This window comes from Symphalangus syndactylus, chromosome 13, assembly GCF_028878055.3.
Source record: "Symphalangus syndactylus isolate Jambi chromosome 13, NHGRI_mSymSyn1-v2.1_pri, whole genome shotgun sequence".
Classification (NCBI taxonomy): domain Eukaryota; kingdom Metazoa; phylum Chordata; class Mammalia; order Primates; family Hylobatidae; genus Symphalangus; species Symphalangus syndactylus.
The window spans coordinates 37,556,335-37,567,245 of record NC_072435.2 but is presented as its reverse complement, the minus strand read 5'-3'; the positions used below and the strand labels follow the sequence as shown (position 1 = coordinate 37,567,245).

Below are 10,911 nucleotides of genomic sequence, written 5' to 3'. Positions count from 1 at the left end.
GAATGTTCGTAGCAGTAAATAAGGCAATGATGAAGAAATCAGGGTATAGTCACCCATGGAATTATATGCAATATGGAAAAAGGAATGAACTAAAAAAATGTAGATGAATCTTAGTAACAACGTTGAGTGCAAAAAGAAGGAAGTCTCAGAAGATTATGTTTGTCATGAAACTTTTTTTTTTTTTTTTTTTTTTGAGATGGAGTCTCTCGCTTTGTCGCCCAGGCTGGAGTGTAGCGGCACAATCTCGGCTCACTGCAACCTCCGCCTCCCGGGTTCAGCCGATTCTCTTGCCTCAGCCTCCCGAGTAGCTGGGACTACAGGCACCTGCCACCACACCCAGCTAATTTTTTTTGTACTTTTAGTTGATACAGGGTTTCATCATGTTGGGCAGGCTGGTCTCCAACTCCTGACCTCTGGTGATCTGACCGCCTCAGCCTCCCAAAGTGCTGGGAATACAGGCGTGAGCCACCACGCCTGGCCTGAAGCTCTTTTTATAAAGTTTAAAGCAACAAAACTAAACAACATATTGACTGGGTACAATATATACAAGATAATGCTATACTTTTAAAAGAGAAAAAGCACTTTACATTGTTTAGGTCTTTGGATCTGCATATGTCCCTGAGGTAAGTATTCCAGCCATGGGAAACTGAAGCACAGAGAGGTGGTCACCCACCAAAGCTCAGGGCTGGCCTCCAGAGCTTGAACCCTTGCCTGAGCTGGGGTCACCAGCCTGGGTGGGCCACGGAGCGATCATCATTTCTCCATCTGATCGGAAAGTCACCCACCACTCTGTTCTGGGGCCCAGCCCTCCTGGCTCCAGGCAGGCTCGGAGGCCATGCTCTCCTGGACCTGGTGCATCTGGCTGCAGCCAGCACTGGGCAGGAAAATACCGCTGGAGCAGTGCCAGGTGCAGGACGTCCCCACTATCTGCCTCCTCCTGGGTCTGGAGGGCCACCATGAGCCCACAGTCCCGGCCAGGCCCAAGCTGGTGGCTGAAGTGGGCAGCTGTGTCTAGAAGTAAGGCAATGAGGTAGGCGGCTTCCTGGGGCTCTGGGTCTTCCGCTAGGTACTCTTCTAGGCCGTCGAGCAGCAGAAGGGAGGGGGCTGGCCCCGGGGCCTCATGGGCAGAGCACAGGAGCCGAAAAAGCTCTCGGGTTGAGGGTGGGTACTGGAAGCGGATCTTCTAGAAGGAGAAACAGAAGGAAACGGCCGGATTCAGCATAGGAAGCCAGACTCCGCAAAAGTAACCCTGCCTCCTTGCATACTTTCCTTGGTTCCAGGATGAACCAGCTCAGAGCTGTTAAATATTCTTGTATTCGCCCCTTTTTCCAGCACTCATCACTACCGAGTATTAGTTGAGGGCAAGCCATTTTTGCTTGTTTGTTTTTGGCCAAATCTCTAGCGCAATTTTTCCACGGAAAACCCTTCCCCAGCACTCTCGGTCTGACCCCATCCTTCACACTAACAGGAACCAACTCAGGTCCAGAATGGACCCAAGCTTAGCCCCGCCCCTTGATGGGCCTGACTTCACCCTCTGGGCACCGCCTATTGCTAACACCGCCCATCATTGGATGGGCTCTCACTTCAATCTTAACTAAGCTCCGCGTGGTGCCACTCCTCACTCCGCCTGCCTGACTCCGACCCGTCGTGGCTGCCCTGGCTCGCCCTTCCACCGTCCTCTCCATTGGCTTGTCTACCTGTCACTCAATATCCCGGATCTACTCCACCATTGGCTAGAACGCCTCTGCTCCCACCCCGGTTACCTGGAGTCTCATTGGGTCTAGAGTCTTTCCGGTCCCGCGGGGCAGGCTTTGAAGAGGCCTTCGTGTCAGGAAGAGTACTGGGCCTTGGCCCTCCCCCGCCGCCTCTAGGGCCGCAGCAAATAGCAGCGCTGTTTTTCCAGATCCTGGTGTACCGAGCAGCAGCAAAGGCGGTCCAGCGGCAGGCGTGTTCTCCTCCCCGGACCAGACCGCACAGCCCCTGGTTAGCACCCGCCTCAGCGTCTCCGCCATTCGCCGCGTAGTTCTGACCAATCGGTGGCTCGTTCCCAGCCTTAGTCCCGTCCAAGCCGTGGCCGCATTGGTACAGTTCACTTAGTTTCACTATTGGTGTAGGAATCTGTCCATCAAAACTCGATTCCTCTGGTGAATGGGCAAATGGTTAGAACCTATGCGGAGGAATGGGTGCATTCGAGGGAAATAGGGAAATAAGACCCTTCCCTGAGGGAGGCTCCTGGGGGAACCAGCACGAATACTATTATTGTCAGCTAATCAGACAAATATAAGGGTTGAGAGTTGGAGGAGTAGACCAGAATGAGTGACATATTATTTAAAGTCTCCTAGCCTCAGTTTGCCCTGCTGTAAAATGGGGCTTATGATATCTCAGAGGAGTATTGTGATCGGCATGTATTTGTGTGTGGTTTTGCTGATGTCATCCAATGGCAACAGAGTTGGAGAGGGGGATGAGCTGTGTGCTTGTCTTTCTGTGCACCTGAGTATGGGCAGCAGTGTGTGTCTGGGGACACAGGCTCATGGACACTCGTGTGCAAGACATCAACAGCCATCCCCGAAAGTCTGTGAGATGAAGGCTGTCAACTTACTTCCTCACTGGCTAAGGGGTTCTGTGGGGCCGCCTTTGTGGTACGGGGGGAAGGCAGGACCGCAGGACAAAGAAGGGAGCAGGAGAGATAAAGAGACAGGAGCTGGAAGACTGAAGGAGAGATACAGCAGGGACATTGTTTGTCTTTGTTCACTTCTGTTCTCCAGTACCCAGAATAGCACCTAGCACATTTGCAGGTTCTCAAATACATGCTCGTTAAGACAATGAAGGAAGGGAGGTGAGATTGATGAGAAACAGGGAGAAAGGGAGGAACAAAGTGAATGATCGTGATCCCTGGCTGGATCTTCTCACCCAGACTTCGCCCCAGAGCTGCCACTCACGCCCGTGTTGCCCTGGCAACCATGTCTCCTGGTAACTCCAAAGTGGTGCCGTTGCCTGGAGACCCAGGGGCAGGAAGAAAGTGAGATTTCCTGGGCTTTCTCTCTCCCTCTGGGACCAGAAAACAGCTCCACGACATCCCCCAACACACCCACTCACACAGCTGGGCACCCTCACACCCCTCTACACACACACACACACACACCATGGCATCTCTGAATATATTCTACTTTCAGAATCCCCATCATCCACATGCTCCAACCTTGCCCTATCCTGACACAAAGCATCCCATACAAACTCTGTCCCACATTCATCCCCCACACCCTTTCTCTTGCAAAACACGCAACTATGACATTGCCACTATACACAAAGACACACACAGTGAAGCACACCGATACCCTGCGCTGTCAAACACACCACCTCAGCCCCCATCCCCCAGCAGACATACAACCCATGATTCACCTCACATTTCAACACTCCAAATGCACAAACAGGCCGGGTGTGGTGGCTCATGTCTGTAGTCCCAGTGCTTTGGGAGGCCAAGGCAGGAGGATTGCCTGAGGCCAAGAGTTAAAGACCAGCCTGGGCAATGTAGGGAGACCCCCATCTCTACAAAATACTTCAAAATTAGCCAGGTGTTGCCCGGGCGCGGTGGCTAACCCCTGTAATCCCAGCACTTTGGGAGGCCGAGGCGGGCAGATCACGAGATCAGGAGATCAAGACCATCCTGGCTAACATGGTGAAACCCAGCCTCTACTAAAAATAGAAAAAAAAATTAGCCAGGCATGGTGGCAGGTGCCTGTAGTCTCAGCTACTTGGGAGGCTGAGGCAGAAAAATGGCATGAACCTGGGAGGCGGAGCTTGCAGTGAGCCGAGATCGCGCCACTGCACTCCAGCCTGGGCGACAGAGCGAGACTGTCTCAAAAAAAAAAAAAAAAAATTTAGCCAGGTGCGGTGGCGTGCACCTTGTAGTCCCAGCTACTTGGGAGTCTGAGGCAGGAGGATTGCTTTAGCCCAAGGAAGTCAAAGCTGCAGTGAGCAGTGATTGTGCCACTGCACTCCAGCCTGGGCAACAGAGCAAGACCCTATCTCAACAAAAACAAAAATGCACAAATACTCAGTAGTGACACCCACATCACAGAGTCTAGCACAGTTACATACATGGGAGCATGCTGAATACAGTCTCACCACAAGTCCTTTGCCCTTGATGTTCTTGTGTGTGTAGCAGTCAGCTTCCAGATATCCTTCTGGCATTTTTTTTTTTTTTTTTTTTTTGAGACAGAGTTTTGCTCTTGTTGCCCAGGATGGAGTGCAATGGTGCAATCTTGGCTCATCGCAACCTCTGTCTCCCAGGTTCAAGTGATTTTCCTGCCTCAGCCTCCCAAGTAGCTGGGATTACAGACATGTACCACCACACCCGGCTGATTTTGTATTTTTGGTACAAACAGGGTTTCTCCACGTTAGTCAGGCTGGTCTCGAACTTCTGACCTCAGGTGATCTTCCCGCCTTGGCCTCCCAAAGTGCTGGGATTACAGGTGTGAGCCACCGTGCCCAGCCAACTTTTTTTTCCCTCCCCTCTTTTTAGGTCTTTGGTCAAAATATCATCTACTCAGAGGGGCTTCCCCTGACTGCCTGCCCAAAATTGCACACATTTCACTCTTTAACTGATTATCTGTTTTTGTTGTTATTGTTGTCGTGTTGTTTTGTTTTTTCGAGACGGAGTCTCGCTCTGTCACCCAGGTTGGAGTGCAGTGGCGCGATCTCAGCTCACTGCAATCTCCACCTCCTGGGTTCAAGCAATTCTCCTGCCTCAGCTTCCTGAGTAGCTGGGATTACAAGTGTGCGCCACCATGCCCGGTTAATTTTTGAATTTTTCATATAGACGGGGTTTCACTGTGTTGGCCAGGCTGGTCTCGAACTCCTGACCTCGTGATCCACCTGCCTCGGCCTCCCAAAGTGCTGGAAGTACAGGCGTGAGCCACTGCGCCCGGCCAGCTGTCTTTATTTCTCTCTAAATAACGTTCACTTCTAACGTTACCGGTTTATCTGATGGCATCTCTCCCCACTAGCTCCACGAGGATAAGGTCTTTGTTTTTGGTCACTGCTAGTTCCTCAGTTTCTAGTATGGCACCTGGTACACAATAGGTGCTCATGAATGTCGGCTGAGTTAAGAATATTCAGCAGTGATGCAGACATTTGGCAAATCTCTCATGCACACAGTCATTCTTTCACTTATCAGAATTTTGTCTTCATATCTTTTTTTTTTTTTAGACGGAGTGTCGCTCTGTCACGCAGTCTGGAGTGCAGTGGTGTGGTCTCGGCTCACTGCAGCCTCTACCTCCCGGGTTCCAGCAATTCTCCTGCCTCAGCCTTCCGGGTAGCTTGGATTACAGGTACACACCACTACGCCCAGGTTATTATTTTTTTTCTTTTGTATTTCTTTCAGTAGAGACGGGGTTTGACCATGTTGACCAGGCTGGTCTCAAACTCCTGACCTCAGGTGATCCGCCTGTCTTCGCCTCCCAGAGTGCTAGGATTATAGGCATGAGCCACTGTGTCTGGCCTGTCTTCACATCTTGACAGAAGAAGATTTACCATAGAGGAGAATCATGGAGGAATGTACCTGCCTGCAGGTAGGGTTGGACCTGGGGCTACGGGGTAGGAACTAGGTGGCTTGGGGTCACTCCGTACCTATCCTTCGTTTACTGGCATCCTCAAGCAATAAGTTCATTCATTTAACAAACATTTATTGAGCATCTACTATGTATCAGGGCCTATTCTAGTAAACATAGACCCCACAGTGAACAGACAACAGACCAAATCTCTGGCCTGGTGGAGCGACATCCGAGTGAGGGAGACCTATAAAGACCCACTGAGCATCATGAGGAATTTAAACACTGTGTGAGCACATGACAAGCATAGGCAAAAAGACATTTGCACAAGGGGCCGGGCACAGTGACTCACCCCTGTAATCCCAGCACTTTGGGAGGCTGAGGCGGGCGGATCACCTGATGTCGGGAGTTTGAGGCCAGCCGGGACCAACATGGTGAAACCCCATCTCTAGTAAAAATACAAAAATTAGCTGGGCGGGGTGGGGTGCCTGTAATCACAGCTACTCAGGAGGCTGAGGTAGGAGAATCGCTTGAACCCGGGAGGTGGAGGTTGCAGTGAGCTGAGATCGTGCCATTGCATTCCAGCCTGGGTGACAGAGCAAGACTCCATCTCAAAAGAAAAAAAAAATAAAAGAAATTTGCACAAGGAAGGGAAGTTAGAAGGAAGGGCCAGTTGTTTTTTTTTCAATTTTGAATAAGGTGGTTGGGTCAGGCTGGGAAGGCGACATTTGAGAAAAGGCCTGAGAGACGTCAGGGAGTGAATTGTGCAAATATGCAGGGGAAGAACATTCTAGGTGGGGAAAGTGCTAGGGCCCTGAGGCATTGGGAGAAAGTGGGCTTTTACTCGAGTCATGAGGAGACAGGAGAGAGCTCTGTGCCTGGGATAGTTGTGTTGTGACATTCTAAATCAGAGCTCTGTTTTAGTCAACTTGAGATTGAGATACTGTGAGACCCACAGGGGCATGTTGAGAAGGCTTTTGATTTTTGTTGTTGTTGTCATTTTTTTATTTTTTGAGACTGAGTCTCGCTCTGTCACCCAGGCTGGAGTGCAGTGGTGCGATCTGGACTCACTGCAACCTCTGCCTCCCGGGTTCAAGTGATTTTCCTGCCTCAGCCTCCTGAGTAGCTGGGATTACAGGCGCACGCTGCCACTCCTGGCTAATTTTTGTAATTTTAGTAGGGATGGGGTTTCACTATGTTGGCCAATCTGGTCTTGAACTCCTGACCTCAGGTGATCTGCCACCTCAGCCTCCCTAAGTGCTGGGATTACAGGCGTGAGCCACTGCTCCAGGCCTAAATGCTTTATTTTTTAGAGAGCGGGGTCTTGCTACATTGCCTAGGCTGATCTCAAACTCCTGGGTTCAAGCAATCCTCCTACCTAGACCTCCCATAGTGTTGGGATTACAGGAGTGAGCCACTGTGCCCAGCTGAGAAGGATTTCTTTTTTTCTTTTCTTTTCTTTTTTTTTTTTGAGCTGTAGTTTTGCTTTTGTTGCCCAAGCTGGAGCCCAATGGCATGATCTCACCTCACTGCAACCTCCGCCTCCTGGGTTCAAGCGATTCTCCTGCCTCAGCCTCCTGAGTAGCTGGGGTTACAGGCACGTACCACCACGCTCAGCTAATTTTTTGTATTTTTAGTAGTAATGGTGTTTCACCATGTTAGCCAGGCTGGTCTCAAACCCCTGACCTCAAGTGATCTGCCTGGCTCGGCCTCCCAAAGTGCTGGGATCACAGGCGTGAGCCACCACGCCCAGCCAATCCCAAATAGGTACAAGCCAGCCTGTGTTCTCTTAAGATAATCTATCCCAGTATGGGAGTTGGTGCAAGGCCAGGGCTGCTGTCACCACCCTCCTGAATGGGCCCTGATTCTTCCCCCACTTTTCCCATTGTTGGCCAGCGCTCTGCGTCAGCATCACAGACAGGGCCTGCTGGTTTGGGTGGTGTCGCTGTCCGTTGTGCTGAAGCTTTGCTTTCTTCCTGGCCCCAGTGGAGACAGCTGTGTGTCAGGAGAGACCACGGGTCTCAGGTGTATAAGCTCTGGAAACAGGAGCCTTGGTCAGTCAATCAGGGGGCCTCATGATGCTGTCTTTCCTCTGCCATCAGCTCTCTGATGCTCTCATCTCATCCCCCAGTGGCGCACGATCAGCTCCACCATCTCCCCAACTTCCCCACCATCTCCCCAAACTCCCTTTTCTTCTGTCTCCTCTTCATTCACCCTGTGCCAACTACTACACAGGCCACTTTGCTGTTCCCTGAACACAGAAGGCACGTTCCCACCTCAAGGCGTTCGCACTTGCTCTTCCCTTTGCCTGGAGGTCTCCCCACCACGTATTTGCATGGCTCCCTCCCTCCCAATGTCATCTCAGAGAGAACTTCCTTGATCACTTTTTTTAAAACTGCAAACCATAGCCCAGGCATGGTGGCTCACGCCTGTAATCCCAGCATTTTGGGAGGCCGAAGTGGGAGGATCGCTTGAGCCCTGAAGTTGAAGACCAGCCTGGGGAATATAGCAAGACATTGTATCTACTAAAAATTAAAAAAATTAGCAGGCATGGTGGTATGTGCCTGTAGTCCCAGCTACTTGGGAGGATCACTGGATTGCTGGATCGCAGAAGTTTAAGGCTGTAGTGAGCTATGATAGTGCCGCTGCATTTCACCCGTCGCTCAGCCTGAGCAACAAACAGAGCAAGACCCTCCCTATCTCTTAAAAAAAAATTGCAAACCATGTCCCTATCCTACAGTTGTCACATCGCCTTCCTTAGCTTGAGTGTTCTCCTTATCACATATCAATATCTAACATATCAGAGATCCCTTAGCTAAATCCATGATCCTGGAGTTGGAAATTCAGGATTTTTCAGATTTTTAAAAAGTAATAGGGTATAAATAATATGTGTTTCATACCCCTAGTGGGACCAGGAGTAACATCCTCAAATCACTTTATCTTCAGCAAAGCACAAGAATATTCACATCAAGTGAAATAAATAAAAGCTATACATAATCTCAGGTCAGTTCAGGTTAGATTTTGCCATAAATGAGTTATGAAAGGATTTTGCTTTTCAGACTTCTTTTTCTGTTTTGAGACAGCGTCTCACTCTGTCACCCAGGCTGGAGTGCGGTGGTACGAACTCAGCTCACTGCAACCTCTGCCTCCTGGGTTCAAGCGATTCTGCCTCAGCCTCCCTAGTAGCTGGGATTACAGACGTGCGTCACCACACCTAGCTAATTTTTGTATTTTTAGTAGAGACGGGGTTTCACCATGTTAGTCAGGCTGGTCTTGAATTCCCGACCTCAGGTGATCTGCCCGCTTCAGCATCCCAAAGTGCTGGGATTACAGGTGTGAGCAACTGCACCTGGCCTGGTTTTCAGACTTCTTTAAAAATTTGGAATTGTGAATCTGTATATAGCTCATTTATTTTTATATTTATTAATTTATGTATTTATTTATCTAGAGACATGGTCTCGCTCTGTCACCCAGGCTATAGTGCAGTGGCATGATCACTGTTCACCACAGTCTCGACTTCCTGGGCTCAAGGGACTCCCATCTCAGCCTCCTGCGTAGCCAGGACTACAGGTGTGCACCACCATGCCCAGCTAATTTTAAAATATATATATATATATATTTGTACAGACGGTGGTCTTACTATGTTGCCCAGGTCATTCTCCAACTCCTAAGTTCAAGCAATCCTCCAGCCTTGGCCTCCCAAAGTGTTGGGATTACAGGTGTGGAGACCAGGCCCCATTTACCTTGTTTATTGTCTTACATATTAGAACGCTCACATCTGTGACAGCAGAAGTTTGTGTCTGTTGTCTACTGCTGTAACCTCCCCCTGCCACAACCCTGTGCCTAACTAAACAGCACCTGTGCTTTGGTCTGAATGTTTGTGCCCCTTCCCCCGGTTCATATGTTGAAATCCTAACCCACAGTGATAGGAGGTGGGATGGGGGCCTTTTAAAGGTGATTAGGTCATGAGGGTGGAGTCTTCATGAATGGGATTAGTGCTCTTATAAAAGAGGCCCCAGAGAGCTTCTCCACCTTCTGCCATGTGAGACTAGAGTGAGTCTGTAAGGAAGCAGGCCCTCACTGGCCACCGAATCTGCTGGGGCCTTGATCTTGGACTTCCCAGCCTTCAGAACTGTGAGCAATAAACTTCTGTTAGGCCAGGGGTGGTAGTTCATGTCTGTAATCCCAGCACTTTGGGAGGCTGGGGTGGGTGAACCACTTGAGCCCAGGAGTTCAAGACCAGTCTGGGCAACGTGGCACAACCCTGTCTCTATTTAAAAAATAGACCAGGTATGGCGGCTTATGCCTATAATCCCAGCACTTTGGGAGGCCGAAGCAGGTGGATCACAAGGTCAGGAGTTCGAGACCACCCTGGCCAATGTGGTGAAACCCCATCTCTACTAAAAATACAAAAATTAGCCAGGCATGGTGGCAGGTGCCTGTAATCCCAGCTACTTGGGAAGCTGAGGCAGGATAATTGCTTGAACCCAGGAGGCAGAGGTTGCAGTGAGCTGAGATCGTGCCATTGCACTCCAGCCTGGCAACAGAGCAAAACTGCATCTTAACAAAAAAAGAAACACACACACACACACAAAATAAAAATAAGGCCAGGCGCGGTGGCTCATGCCTGTAATCCCAGCACTTTGGGAGGCTGAGGCAGGCAGATCACTAGGTCAGGAGATCGAGACCATCCTGGCTAACACAGTGAAACCCCATCTCTACTAAAAATACAAAAAATTAGCTGGGCGTGGTGGTGCGCACCTGTAGTCCCAGCTACTCGGGAGGCTGAGGCAGGGGAATGGCATGAACCCAGGAGGTGGAGCTTGCAGTGAGCCGAGGTTGCACCACTGCACTCCAGCCTGGGTAACAGAGTGAGACTCCATCTCAAAATAAATAAATTAAATAAATAAATAAATCAGAAATTTATTATTATTATTATTATTTTTTTGAGACGGAGTCTCGCTGTGTCCCCCAGGCTGGAGTGCAGTGGTGCGATCTCGGCTCACTGCAAGCTCCACCTCCTGGGTTCACGCCATTCTCCTGCCTCAGCCTCCCGAGTAGCTGGGACTACAGGTGCGCACCACCACACCCAGCTAATTTTTTGTATTTTTAGTAGAGACGAGGTTTCACCCTGTGAGCCAGGATGGTCTCGATCTCCTGACCTCGTGATCCACCCTCCTCGGCCTCCCAAAGTGCTGGGAATACAGGCGTCAGCCACGGTGCTCAGCCAAGAAATTTATTTTTTAATGATTAGTAGAGGAATTTAATAGTAGTAGAGAAATTTACTTTTTAATAATTTAATAAATAAGCCATCCTGTCCACGGTATTTTGTTACGGCAGCTGGAACAGGCTAAGACCATCT

The 10,911-nt window shown here is 49.9% G+C and overlaps 1 protein-coding gene and 1 long non-coding RNA gene across 2 annotated transcripts; one reads left to right on the top strand and one right to left on the bottom strand.

Moving 5' to 3' along the window:
• Nucleotides 1-85: 85 nt before the first annotated feature.
• SWSAP1 (SWIM-type zinc finger 7 associated protein 1) lies at nucleotides 86-2,012 on the bottom strand. Its single transcript, XM_055239461.2, has 2 exons — nucleotides 1,764-2,012; nucleotides 86-1,183 (listed from the first exon to the last, which is right to left on the bottom strand). The coding sequence occupies exons 1-2, from the start codon at nucleotides 2,010-2,012 to the stop codon at nucleotides 680-682; spliced, it is 753 nt and encodes a 250-aa protein (XP_055095436.1). The 3' UTR covers nucleotides 86-679.
• LOC134732287 (uncharacterized) lies at nucleotides 1,783-9,168 on the top strand. The gene is made up of 3 exons (XR_010115282.1): nucleotides 1,783-2,082; nucleotides 5,387-5,570; nucleotides 8,998-9,168. It is a non-coding gene; the product is annotated as an uncharacterized lncRNA (long non-coding RNA).
• The last annotated feature ends 1,743 nt before the right edge of the window (nucleotides 9,169-10,911 follow it).

Coding starts and splice junctions, on each gene's coding strand:
- SWSAP1 (XM_055239461.2), bottom strand. CDS start 2,012: ATGGCGGAGACGCTGAGGCGGGTGCTAACCAGGGGCTGTGCGGTCTGG. Junction 1,184..1,763: donor TAGACCCAATGAGACTCCAG/GTAACCGGGGTG, acceptor TTCTCCTTCTAG/AAGATCCGCTTCCAGTACCC.